The sequence below is a fragment of the Buceros rhinoceros genome, unplaced genomic scaffold (assembly GCF_000710305.1).
Source record: "Buceros rhinoceros silvestris isolate BGI_N320 unplaced genomic scaffold, ASM71030v1 scaffold2447, whole genome shotgun sequence".
NCBI classification, from domain to species: domain Eukaryota; kingdom Metazoa; phylum Chordata; class Aves; order Bucerotiformes; family Bucerotidae; genus Buceros; species Buceros rhinoceros.
Window position 1 is genome coordinate 13,935 of NW_010422564.1, and position 14,393 is coordinate 28,327.

Consider the following 14,393-nt stretch of genomic DNA (forward strand, 5'->3'; position numbering starts at 1 on the left):
CTGGTTGTCCAGTTGCCATATGCTGTGGTTTTGTGTTCATATTGGATATGCAGTTTGTGGGTTTAATTTTGTTTTAATTTGAACGTGACGTAGCTTTAACATGACCTGTGTTTGCCTTTTCTAGGAATAACATGCTTGGAAGCACTGGGCAGCGTTGATCACCTGTACCACAGCACAAGAGCTCCAGCTTAATCCTTTTCAAACACTTCTCTCGAAACATGGGGGAAAACGATGATGAAAAATACAGTCAAGCTGGCCAGATTTTTGAAAACTTTGTACAAGCGTCAACATGCAAAGGTACCATTCAGGCCTTTAATATTCTCACTCGCCAACTTGAATTAGATCCTTTGGACAATAGAAATTTTTACACTAAACTGAAGTCGAGAGTGACCACGTGGAAGGCCAAAGCTTTGTGGAACAAGCTTGATAAAAGAGCAAGTCACAAAGAGTATAAACGTGGAAAATCTTGTATGAACACTAAGGTAAGTGGAGTTCAGTTTTGGATTTCATCCCTTAGAATCTTTTAAACTCATTTTTCTGCAGAGGAAAGGTTTCTACCATTAGCTACATGTGATGTGTCCATTCATGTAACCCTCCTTGTAATATACTTTATGAAACTGTGACTGATATCAGCTGATTCTGACAAACTTTCAGGTATTTTTGTTTTGCAAGTTTTGTGGAAGCATACAGCATGTAAGAATGATCCTAAAAGCACCCTGCTTTACAGTTTGCCTCAATCAAGGCATCAGCGTCAATCAGGCGTAAGATGTAAACTCACGAGGCAGTAAGCTTCATTCATTCCAAACATGCAAGAACTACTTGCTTTATTAAGCTGGGTTTTGCAAGGGGCAAACGGTTACGTATTCAGCGAGCTTCTCAGTTTGCTGCTTGGTGCATGCTGTAAGAGACCAGATATGGCCACACGTGTTTCAACAGCAGTTCCTAAACTGTTCTTTGGACAGTGCTGCTTGGAGTTCTGGGCGTCTGTCAGTCACTTAGCATTGGCTCTTAGCTGCCAAACAACGGCTTTTTCACAAGCACCATGTGGGCGATTGCTGTGTGGTAGTTGCTGAAGGAGATGGTCTGCTTGGTTGTGGGAAGAACAGGAAATGATCTCTTCAGCAGAGCATGTGGTGCTGTATGTTGATAGAGAGAACCAGTGAACATTAGTACAAATCTTGCTGACAAAACTGCAGAATACTCTAGTTCATGGTATTTGTTTCACCTAGTTATCATGGCATATTTTTAATAGCTTTATTTCAGAGCAATTCACTTATTTACTGCCAAGTGGTGGCTAAAAGTTTCCCCAAGAAGGGTATGTTTTAAGCTCTTGACTGTCTAGAGGTAGAACAGAGAGGAAAGGCACACTAGCAGGTAACTAGACACTAACTATGGAGGACTTGTTAATTAAAACAATCACTGAACTGTTATTTTATGGACTCTGTAGACAGGCAGTGTTGAAAGTCTCTTTCTTCTTGTTTGCATCCTTGCATTGAAACTTCTCAAAAGCACCAGGAAGGTGGACACCATGTTACCTTCAGCACAAATAGAAGCCTCTGGTTTTGTGTATTCATTTTTAATAAACTCCCAATGATTATTAACTTCTAAGATAATAAATGTCCTTGCTACAGTTTTCTTTAGAAAGTGAAGAGTGCCATTACAGATACTCGCAGTGTTTTCCTGACAGCCTCTGGTTTTTTTCTTTGCTTTTCCCCTTTTCATTTCCCTCTTTGACCTGTGCTTCCTTCCTCCCTTTTGTTCTTTTGAAAAGACCGTGAACATATATCATTGAGCATCTTTGTGATAAAAAGAAACAGGAAAGGGAAGGAATGAGAAACTGGCTGATGAATAACAAATTATAGGAGAGGTTCTGCATGCGCCTCACCTACACATACAGCCCCAAGTCCAAATTTCCATGAGGAAATTGGACCAAAATTCCATGTGGTTAGTTTAAGGAAGCATTTGCAACACAAAAAAGCAGTTTTAAGATCCATGTGAAATATAAAAAATGAAGTCCTTATCTTTCAAGCGTGACATTACAAAGCCAAGGCCTGTTTCTACAAAGTTCTTACACAAGTGATTAATTTTTATGTGTGGTGAGAAGATTCGTGGAAATTGGTTGGTACATAAAATACAGGCTCTGTAATGCTTTACAAGGTTGTTGAGCAGGAGGCTAACCCACACCTTCTGCAGCGTTGAAAGTACGGTATTACGGCTCTTGGAGAGTAGAGATTTCTTTTTAGTGCATGGTGTAAGTATTTGCAGAAGTTAGTGGACATATCTTTGTACATATGATCAAATTGCAGTTGAATATAGAAGGTGTGTATAGATATTCTGTGAAATACTCGTAGATGTTTGTTACAAACCCGGACCATGCCCAGGCCTGCATTTCACTGTGTCATCACTGATTTAACGAGAGAAACATGAATGTTCAGATTGCTGCAAATGAAAGCACCAACCGCAGTCTGCAGGCTCTGTGGGGCTATCTACCAAACATTCCTCACGCGTGAATCACAGTCTGCTGCGAAAGCCTATCTTTGCAACATGAATGAGAGCAGACATGTTGGGAGAAGACTGCAGACTCCCTGATCCTTTCGGTGCTGTGCTCTGACAGCTCCACTTACAGATAAGGACTTCTCAGAAATGCTGGCAGTCCCACCAAAATGCCAATGCAGAGAGATTAGGCTATGATATACATACCACGATTTTCCTTTGGTGCAGCTGGTGATTGTAAGTTTCTGTCTTTCTTGCACGTTATGCCAGCTACCATTTTTAGTAGGGAAGCGGGCAAACGGGAGTTAGCAGGCTGCATCCTGACAGCGATGCCCAGCGCTCACCTCTGTGGAGTTGCCTGGAGCCTGGTTGAAGAGCAGCCCCGAGTAAGATGCTTATTTGTTGGAGTAGGATCGCAAAATGAGCTAAGTGGATTTCTGCAGTTGCAGCTTTGTAAACAGAGCCAAGGTTGCTAGTAGGCATCACTTTAAAAAAAAATATGACTTGAAGGCTTTGTATGAGGTTGTGGCCACGAGCTCTGCAGCTGAGCCTGCAGCTAACAGTTCTTCTCAGATACGGCTTTGCAATCTGGCTTTTTGCAATCTTCCCAGTCTTTGGAGGAGAGAAAATGCCACTGCGATCTAAACTAGTCGTGGTGTTTTTGTTTTTTAACAACTGAGAATCTGCTGCCACATCTAACTGTGCCTTTTTGCAGTTTTTAAGAGCAGAATGCTGTACTGTTGGGTTTTGTGCTTGTAAAGTCTTCAGCCACGCTTAGGTTACTCATTGCAGTATACACAAGTTTTATACGTACAGAACGTTTCACTCCAGCTAAATAACAATAATCCTGCTCTTGAAGAACATTGCCAAATATGGCTTTCAGAGTTTCTACAATGATAAGATTTTAAGCTGGATGATTCAAACTGGTAGAACGATTTTCAAGACGTTCAGACCCACTGTATGTCAGAGTTGCCTTACTGTGGACATTATTTTCCCTTTAATTCTTTGTAAAAGGAAAAAACACTCCAAAATCAAAGTGCTGTGGAAAGACATGCCCAAAATTGGGGCAGAAATTAACTTTTTTTGAAACTTAGGATTCTACCTGTATATATATTAAATCTGTATGAAACATCGACTTCCCTCTATCACCAGCTTGTAAAGTGGGAATGAGTACTCTTCAGAATTGCTGTTTCTGGGGCTGGCGTTTGCATGGTTCACCAGTATTAGGGAGAAGCAGAAGCCCTAAGTAGGTAGAACTCTAGAAATCACACTGTGATTTTTGCAAATATACCTAGAAAAAAGCACAAATTTACTGCCCTTGCAAAGTTGCATCTCTTACTAATTGACGCAGAGTATAGCACGCATGGAATCTGTAATGATGGTTTGTTTTTTCATAGTATGAAGCTAGCTAAAAAATGCCGTGTAAAGTTGAATGAAGCTGTCTAGGCATTTGCTGGCTAGACATTTGAAGGATATTACAAGTTTATGATATATTGTTCACCACGCTAGCAGTTTGAATGGCTCAGTTTTTGAACATGCAAAGCAACGCAGTGATGAGCAGGAACTCACGCTGCTAGTTGCAGAGTGTCTTCAATAGCCTTTTCAAGACTCATGAGTGTTCTCTAAACATTGATTTGAACCTCTCTGTATGGAGTAGATTATTTGCACTTGATTTACTGGCAATTTACCTGTGTAAATGGTATAAATATATGCATGCACGTATAAATGAGGCTCCCATTGATGCTTGGGATATACATGATAATGTATCAGAGGGCAGGACCTAGCTCGTGCTGTGCAGCTGAAATTCTGGCTCTCCCATGACTGTAGATTAATGCTTCAGCACAGAGGAGATCGCCACGCATGAGAACATCCCAGACTTCCTCTGAAGGGAGATGCTGACTCTCTAAAGCGTGCAAATGTGGTGGTGTCTTCCTCCTCAAAGGTGCATGCTGTTTTTTCAGAACACGCGCTTACTCTTAAGGAGAACTAAGGATACTTTGTTTAAAGTGCTAATGTCTGTTTATTGCTGCCTTAGGTAGAATCTGCCCTTTCTCTCTGGATGTACAGGGTTTCGGATAATGGTGTTGCACATTTATCAAGTTTCAGATGATGTCACGTTGGGGAGGCAGTTCCAAATCTCTGTGCTCAGCTTTGATCTTCTGAACGTTGTCCTTATTGTAGACCCCACCTGGGCATGGTTCTTGAGCAGAGGACGAGTACAGTCTGAGCTGCAGTTTCGAGTCCTCACTGGACAACATTAGTATAAAGCAAGTAAATAAAATTGAGCTGAGAAGTTTTGAGTGCTGAGTTTATAAATACATAAATGTATGCATTTGTAGGTATATGTGTTTACAAGATCATAAATTCCTGAAAAACAATTTGCATGTTCTTAAATTCGGTCCTTGTTGGCCCTTCCAGTTTTCCTCATTTCTAGACTTGGCCTTTCAAGGCTTGTTTTATAACAGATTAGGTTCCCTTACAAAAACTCCTGTTGGGAAACTTACTGCAAGAGAATGACTTTAAAATTATTTATGACTGTTGCCAGAGCTTAGGTAAAAAACACAGTAGCTCTTTTTGGTAGGATCACGTGCTGAAAGTCTTGCCAGGACTCAGCGACATTGGTGTGTGCGCTGTGGGGAGGGCTCCGTGGGCTCCTCTGGACAGGTGATGCTTTAGCTGAGGCAGCATTACAGAGAGCATGTGGCTCGGGGGGGAATAGGGTTGGAGGGGAGTTGGGGGTCAGGATGTGAGTCAGCTGGGGAGGAGACCTGGGTGAGGAGGGAGGCTGGAGGTTTTGTCACTGACTCAGCCCTGACTCTGAGTCTTGTCTCCCTGTGCTGACCACACTGGTGTACCCGTGAGTGGTAAAACGGGACAGTCTTTGTCAGCCAAACCCCTTCACTCTTTTTCATATTATCTCTGTTTCCAAAGACTGTCAAATGAATGCTTTGAGAGTTAATAAAACCTGCTTCATCTGGTGCTTTCCTTCCCACAGAGTTGAGAAAGGCAGAGATGCTTGTGGGCTGTGCTGGGTGCTGCCCTGTGATGTAGCCACAGGGTAACCAGCAGGATGAGGAGTGGATACCAGGTCTCCTTCCCTGTTACTAGGGTGAAATTGGCTTCCTACCTGTCCTCAGTTGTTTATAAACATCCTAAGCTGCAGTCTTGTCCCTCATAGTAAATGCAGCTTCTAGGTGGCTTCCTCTCCCCTCGCTCCACCTTCCTCTGTAGTGCTAAACGAATACTTGTCTCTTAGTTAAGCAAATCATCCAGCATGTATAAACCTGCTGGTATTGCAGCTGAATTTCCTCCCGAAGTGCTGGCATTTGTTGATCCTTCGGAGGCAACTGGGATTTTCAGCCAGGTTTCTTCTGTTCTGTATGTACTGGGCTAGTGACTTGATGTTCTAGTGGTGTGATTGATTGTGTCACTTGAGACAACTTTTTTTTGAAAGAGAGTAACTGAATTGTGAAAATGAAAGAAGAGAATGCCAGCTGGGCTCCCACGCAAAAATATGCTTATTGTAATGAAAAGTTTAACCTGTTTGTTCTGTAGAGAGCGAATATCCAGATGGCACATCCGTTTTGCTGGACATACTACTCTCTCCAAAATAATAATTGAAATGGGGAGATTTCCAAACCTGATAATCAGGGTTTATAACGAACACACTAAACTTATCTTAGATTTATTAGATAGCATTGCTGACTTTCTTATTAAAAAAATGTGTTGCTGTGAAGATCATAAAACTTGAAACTCGAAGTTGACTAACATAGTTATAGGAAGCTTGATGAACAAAAGGTGGTGACTTTTCACAAAAAGACATTCAACTGCTGTTTCATTTTTTAATTCAAACACTCAGTGTGTGGATAGCAGAGACCAGAGCCTTGGGGGTGTTAAGGACCACGTATTCTACTGAATCCCCAGGTGTGTTTGGTGCATTGCAAAGACAAGCTGTTTATTTTGGCGTCTGTGTTTTGCTTTTGCCTTTTAGGATGGGGTACCTAAAGCTTTGCAGTGGACTTCCGTTGTAAATTTCTTTTTAAGAATTCCACAGAGTTATTTCAAAGGAGCAGAAGATGCAGGACTAATGGGAATGAGTGGCAAAGAAGATTTGTGTGAGACGAGGGGAGAAACAGCTCATCACCTATGAACATGCAGTGAAACCACAGTTGTTGAGCATTGTCTCTGCATTTGTTGCTCTAATAATTTTTAGAGCGGGGATGGGGAGAAGTGCGGGTGACGACAGGATGCACAGCAGACAGAGTTCTTTGAAAACAAAGTATTTGACTTTCTGAGCAGTGTTTTAAATTGAGATTGGGCCAAATTGCGTCAGCAAAGGCAAATGTTTGGCATGTGATTTGGTAATGAAATCACTTTATTTTTATTATCCTACAGACCTTTCCACAAACACATGGTTTTTCAGATCTGTTGGTCACAAAAAGCAATGAAGCCCAGCCAAAGTAACGTAATCGGACAGCCTAAATAGGACTTTTTCAGGCATTTGGGAATTTAAAAATTTTTGGCTTGCAGGACAACAGTAGCTTTACTTCAAGAGCACCGTGCTGTTTCTCTGTCCCTTGCTTAATGGCTTTGCAAGTAATCGACAGAAGGGAACTGTCCCACCCTGACCTGATTTCCTAAATATTTTGTCAAGACTCCCACAGGGAGTGACACCCAGTTACTTTCACACAAACCACTACTATTGTCGCCACAAGTGGCTTAATGAGATTGAATGAAACAAAAGGTTACGATGGGGCGTGTTCCCAGAGCTGTGGCTTTGTAGCGCTCTTGGGTTTGACTGTGTGAAGCAGTGGGTCTGTGTGTCCATCCCCCAGGCAAGACGGGGTGTGTGGGGCAAGGGGTGCTCCTGCCTGGCCTGGAGCACAGCCCGTGCCTGCACTCTGTGTGGGTCAGGCTTTTCTCCTGGCTTTGCAGAGACCCCCGTCAGGCCAGATAGAGTTGTCAGGGCTTTGTTGTTAGCTACGTTTCCAGCTTTGCTCTGGTAATGTTTGTGTACTGATAAGTGAGGAAATACATAACTTTTGCTACCAAGCAGTGATTAAACACTTGGCTGGTAAAAACCAGATCTCAGACAATAAGGTAATTTCCTGTCTCCTACAGTTCAGGTCCTTCCCGAGGTTCCCATGTCTGTCCTGAGAGCTGGGGTTTTGGGGATGTGGTTGCTCTCCTTCCTCTTTCCGCTGACAAATCTAATTCTGTGTTATTTTCTGTTTTAGGCATCTATGTAGACATATACTTTTGGGAGAATGTAAAATGCCACAGTTCTAAGAGATGCTTTATAAGAAGTGAAAATCCAAAATATTTTAGTAAAGCTGAGTTTCTTAAACAGCAGCATTTCTATTTGCATTTTCCTCTAAAAACCCTTAACAGTGATAGGGTTGGTGGTGGAAAAACATTTTTTATTGGCATCTATTGTAAAGACAAGATAGAAACTTCCTTTTAATGCCCTTGAAATTGGGATAATTTTTGCTTTTCTTTCTCTGCTACAGTGTTTAAGGTGGATTATTTTGTGTCGGTCACCTCTCAAAATTCCCACGTTCGCTGACATGTCTACACTTATAAAATCTGCTTGTATCTGCAAACTAACGTAGGCACCTGTTTGTCATTTCAGTCTCTAGGATATTTGTATCTTAACCTGTATATCTGATGAAAAGTGCTTATTGAAAAATAACATTATTACATTTATGTAATAAAATATTATACTATAATGTATCGTTATTACAGTTTTTGAATTCTTCAGTCTTCTAACCTTTTCATCAGGTTGGGAATGTTCCAGTGAGTTTAAGATGTATTTTGAAGCAAATCTGGCAGATGGGAGAACTACGTATTTCTGTAGTGAAAAAGCCTTCACGAGGAGAGCTGTTATCCTGGCAGCTGGTCACATTTTGCTTCGAATTTTCCAGAACTGTGAGAGTCTGGCAGGTATCCACCTGGGCCTCGGTTTCATGCAGGGTCCTGGGTGATGGCAGAGAGATGGACAAGCATTATGTTGTTGTCCCAAAAGCAGGTTCTTTACCGAGTGTGCAAAGACAATCCACGCACAGGGTCGAGGTATTTCTTTACTGCAGGTTTGCAAAGGTGGGAACTAGTGGTATCCCACAAAGCCAGCTCACAGATTGCAAAAGCAGTCGTTCATTTGCTATTATATCAATTCATTTATTCAATCTGAATTAGCATAATTTATATATTCATTATTTACTACATTTCTGCTGGTGGTAATGGGTGAAAATGGGGAGTATGCTGCAGAAAATGATCAGGTGTTTGTAACAGACTGCTCACCAAGCCTGAATCTGTAGGGTGTAATGCTGACCCAAGGGGAGCTGATCCTGGGAGCCTGTCTAAGGAGGTCTGTGGTGTGTTGGGTGCTGGGGTGGTTTCCTTTTCATGTAGTTGGTGCAGGTGAAACCCCAGCTAAAATATTTTGCCCGGTTTGAAGCACATCTTATAGGCAAGAGGCAGATTAGCTAGAGCAAGTCCAGAGCAGAGCAGCAAAAATGGTCAGAGCTTTAGAGAACGTGACCTCTAGGAGTGTCTTAAATACCTTCACCTAATCTACGTTTGAGAAGACTCAGGGGACACTATATGGTGACCTGGAGCACAACCACAACCGGTGCTTATTTCACCTTTTCTCTTTCATAGTCTGGCTGACACTGCCAGATCAAATTCTGATTAGTTTTTTTTAAGTTTGCATTTTGCCTTGGACTTTGGTGCTCCTGTTTCAGCCCTGAAGAACAGTTTGTGTTTCCCAGGGTTGTGCATGTTTCTGCTTAAGAAACCAAGAGATACTGCCTAGCTTGTCTTGCACTGTTTGTTTGTTTGTCTAAGGTACTGACTTAGGAGGAACCATGTGCTTATGCCACGCTTTGAATTAGTCTTGTGTTGCTTGCTTCCGCTGCCCCTTTGAATGAGTTACAAGAGCAGCTTTAATAAAAGGACCTGTGTAACTGCAAATACAGGAATATTTGTGACTGGTGTCCAATCCCCATCCTGCCTGTACTCTCTGCCACCCTTGCTGGATTTACAATTCAGATAAAACAACTGCCCCAGGGTAAATTGCAACTCGGATTAGAAAACATTGCAAGAGATGGCAGTGAGCTTCCTGCCAAGGACTACACACCCAGATCATTAGTAACAAGTTATGCTGATCACGAGCGCTCAGTGGAAGGCAAAGACATTTCTCTCTGATCTTTTTTTTTTTCTTCCCCCCTCCTTTTCCTCTTGTTTACTTGTGGTTTTTTTAGTGAGGCAGGAAATAACGACCCACGAAGGCTTTTCGTGACAGGTGAGGGCTGCTGTGACTGCTGGAGCTGCTTGCTGGCTGCGAAGGCTGGGCCAGCTTGCTTGACTCCAGCTTGGCTGTAGGCATCTGGGGTAGGAAGTTCACTGCCTGTTAGCCCAGGTACAGCCCTGAGAGTGGCAGAACAAGCGCAGCCGGTGTTGTTGAGGCAGGTGCCTGCCTCTGAATTTCACCCTGGTTGGAATGTGAAAACAGTCATTAATGCAGGACCATGTAAACAAACACTGATGTTTTCTGTATGTTTATCTCCCTTCTATTGTGTTGGATGTTGGTGTAAAGGAGGCAAAGACACCTTGTGATGTGCAATTTGCTGCCAAATTTTATGTCTTCAACTTTCTGTCTGTCTCTCTGAAGGCAAATGCAGTGACTTTGAAGATTGCATGATGAGCTGGAAGAAAATAGACCCCAGGAGCTTAGCATTGCTGTCACCTTGCATAGCATTGCTTTTCGAGCTCATCTGTAGCTGCCATACGCTACTATGAAGTCATTCTGCTTAGGAAAGCTAGAAATGATGGCATTAAATGATTCAGCTCTTTAAAAATAAATAATAATGTAAGTATCTGGATTCTGACTCGGATCTGGTGGCTAGTTCTGTATTGGGAGTTGGTTAATTCCCCTAATATATATTTTAGAATGTGTTTTAAAATATTCTGTGAAAGGACCTTGAAATAACGAGACTCTCCACTTAGTTTAAAAAGACAGTTTCTAAGTGGAAGCTTAGTGGATTTATTAGATTATTGTAATTGTTGTTTAGTTACAAAGTTTGGTTTCATTTAGTATTCCATCTCTGTAGAAAGACCAAGCTGTAGCCACAGTGCTTTTTAAAATTTTAAGTATATTTCTGACTTTTTTCTGGTAGCAAAGCCATGGTGGTTGACCAAGTTGTCGGCATGCTTTGGATGCCATAAAGCACGAGAAATCCCGTCCTCTGGGTCTGTAGGCAAGTCCTCTGCTGACTGGTCAGCCCCTGACACTGAAACCACATAGAGGATTAAAGATTTTCTTGCAATCACAATCTCACAAGTGTCACTACTCACAAGGCTCCCAAGACTTGAGGCTTGGTCTTTGCTTAGTCTCAGCTCTGTTCACCATTTGTCTGTTTCTGGATGAATTGTTTTGTTTCATGGCTTTGTTTTGGGGTGTTTTGCTAATTTCTTTAAGGATAGCCTTAAAGCGTTATCTCAGTATGACGGGTGTAAGCTTACAGGAAGAAGAGGTAAGATACTTCAGTGCTACCAACCGTATTCACAACTGGAATGGTCAGGCAACATTCTTTCTGCAAGGTTTATCTTGTTTTCATTTTGATTGTTTAAGCAACTGGCCAAAAAAAAAAAAAGGCAATATCTTTGGGGTTTTGGGTGTGGGATTTTCCCCCCTCAGTTTTGATTACAATGCAAGACAGCTAAGAAAACAGCAAATACACTCATCATTCCAAAGGATGATAGCGGCGTTATTCTGTGCTTTATTTGAGGAGATTTTGGATTAAAGCACTTGGATTAAAGTACTTCACTTCTGGAGGATATTCTGTTTATTAAAAATAGTATAGCATTTCTTGTCAGATCACGTACAGGTTTTCTTCAAATAATGTAACTGTGGTGCAGGGGAACTGAAAGTTTCCAGAGATACTTTCCGGTGTTATGTCTCCCACTTGCCCTTTTTAAAGAAAATTGTTATAAAAGCTCTGAGATTAAGACAACATATTTAAATGTCCAATGCCGCCTGAGAGAGCTCTTCAGAAAAGCTCCGAATAACAGTCCTGGCTGCTTTGGTGCTCAACAAAGGAACTCTTGAACTTCTAGCACACTGAATGCATATGGCCTGCCTTTAATGTGTTGCATAGCAGACTGTAAATTTCAGATGTCTCTCATACCATTGCTTTAATTTCAAACTATGGAAAGAATTTTATATGCAAATCTAATATTAGTACATATATCCGAGAGACAGGGAAGATGGATGCACAAACGTGTCCAAATTCATCCTGGAAAAATTAAGGCACGTGTTTTTTTTCCTTGCAGAAGCTTGGCTCCCCAAAAAAGAGAAAAAAAATCCCAGTAAAGATGAGCCAAATGAATGCAATAAATGTACTCATGTTTCACCTCTGTCACTTTGACCCAATAAAACAGAAGGGCAATAAAGATAAGTCTTCTGATCCCTGGATCGTGCTGCGTTCAGCTGTGAGTGCAGCAACTGCAGGGTGCAGTACAGGGAAAAAAGCTGTGTCCAAAATCAGCGCCTAGATTAGGTAGCCTCGAATCCATGTTACAGTGTTCTGTAAAGAAAAAGAGCAATGTCCCCATTTTCGGCCGATTGCTGATACGGGTGCTTTTGGCAGGAGATAGCAAAACTGTGTATTTCTGCTCAGCTTGGGGTACAAAGGGTAAAATACTGGTGGGATGGAAAGCAGAAATGGACTCGTCATGTTGCACTTCCTGCTTTGGGGCAGGGTTTTGTTGCTGTGGTTGGTGGCGATCAGGGGTGCGTGAGCCTCACTGTCCCCAGCTGCCTTTGAACTTCCCGGCAGGTGTATTTATGTGGTGTTCACTCTCTCAAAATGTCTGTTCAGCAAGATCCAGCTAGTCTCCATAATATTTTAAGGTGGATTTTGGGACTGTCTGTAGTGCATTTCAGTAGTGTTCACATAACCCTTTGGAGAGTTAGGACCTCTCATTAAAATACATTTAATTGAATATTAATCAAATGAAACATTTATAACCTTACTAATTTTATAAAGAATGTATAAAACCTAGCATAACAAAGGAAAATACACTTTTCAAAGATTACTTAATTTTTGTAGGGCAAGTTGAATTAGCTCCTGTATCTCCTCCCCCTTCCTTTGTTGGAAGAATTTTTTTATTATTTGTTTTCTTTTTGCATGTAGTATAAAGCTGTTAACCACAGAAATTTTGGGTATATGTTTCAATATCTGGACTCTTTCTAAAAATTGCTTTAGGTTGGCGCTGTCCCTTTTCTGATATGTGTATAGTCAAACAGACACCTTCCAAACTGCTGTGATATTTAGCTATAGTTACCACTGTTCTTGACAGGGTCGTGGTCTTTTGCCTTCAGTTGTATAGTGATGGCAGTGTTCAACAAGTCAGTCAACAGGCAACGAGTACGACCATGCAGGGCAGGTTACTGTCAGGAGACCACCTTAGCTGTGTAGCTCTACTGTGCCTGGTAACCAGGGTACTTTACAGCGGCACATCCTTCTTTGGTACCAGTGGCGGGGCTGGTTTGTAGAAAAGGAGATGACGAGGACTTTGTATGTGAGTCTTTATCTAGAGAAGCAGCAATTACCTAAATAGGGTTGTTGAGTTTAGGGGAGCAACCATGTACTGAATTTCTTTGGTAGACCGAGGCTGTAGCAAAACTGGACTTGCATCTTAGACTGACAAAACGCATTGTGCCTAATGTGAGCTTAACCATTTCTCTTTTTTTTTTTTTTAAAAAATCTTGACATCTTTGACGTTTTCTGAAGTGGCATATAGAATTCTGTTTTTTCAGCAGCTTCAGTAATAATGTTTCAAACTCTTAAAACTATATTGTCTGTTCAGGGTACATTTGACTGCTGACACATTTTGACACTGTTGTATCCAGTGGCTGTCAATGAATTCATGTGATGTAAGTCAGGAATGTCCTACCGAGCAGTCCTATTTTTGCCAAAAGCATTTTCATGTCTAGTGAAGGGGATGAAGTGAAGTGTTGTGGTGGAGAAAGCTTCCTGCTGCAGATTCTGGTAGCCATCTCCCTTAGCTGCCAATGCAGCTGTTTCTGTTTGGATCCTTTCCAGGGAAGCAGTCATTGCTGATCCTGACAATGTGTTTCATTACATTTCATGTCTATCTCCTGTTCTATCATGAAAAAACACTTGCTCAAATTCGTGTAGGAGGTGGACTCAGTCAAATTCATCCTTGGTGCATCCCTTTTGCTTTGGATGTTGCACAAAGGCCGGGGCTGGTGTGAAGCCCCAGATCTGGTGATGAGGACCAGGGCGGTAGGATCCATCCAACTGTAAGAGAAGATCAGGTTTGTGACCACTTTGGGAACTTGAACGTACATAGGTCTATGGGACCTGATGAGATGCATCCCAGAGTCCTCAGGACACTGGCTGATGTAGTTGCCAACACACTGTTAATGATATTTGAAAAGTCCTGGCAGTTAGGTGAAGTCCTTGGTGACCGGAAAGAGGGAGACACTGCACCCGTATTTAAAAAGTGTTCGTGGGAACCACCAGCCTGTCAGCCTCACCTCTGTGCCCGACAAGAACAGGGAACAGATCCTCCTAGCAGCGCTGCTAAGGCATGTGGAGGACAAGGGAAGTGATTGACTTCTTTATGTGATATCAGTTGTCACCATCTGTGTTAAACTGAACAAAATTAATTTCAAAAGCAGACCCTTACGAGCCAGGAAACTGGGGTAACAGGAGGTGAAAAGAGGAAGCCAGTCAAGGTTTGTTCCAGGCTGACTACAAGAAGGCTTCTCCTGTGCCTTTGTTTGCGAGCAGAGAGAGCTAGGGAGGGACGGCAGGCACTGGACAGCGGTGTGGTCCCTTTCTTTCATAAAGGCAGGAACATGAACACAG

At 42.0% G+C, this 14,393-nt stretch overlaps 1 protein-coding gene across 2 annotated transcripts in view; it reads left to right on the forward strand.

Moving 5' to 3' along the window:
- Positions 1-218: 218 nt before the first annotated feature.
- Positions 219-14,393, forward strand: part of MICAL2 (microtubule associated monooxygenase, calponin and LIM domain containing 2) — a 51,445-nt gene continuing 37,270 nt past the window's right edge. For both annotated transcript variants that reach the window (XM_010140065.1, XM_010140066.1), the window contains exon 1: positions 219-482. In XM_010140065.1, the coding sequence (XP_010138367.1) occupies positions 219-482 (264 nt within the window). The remainder of the gene's footprint in view (positions 483-14,393) is intronic.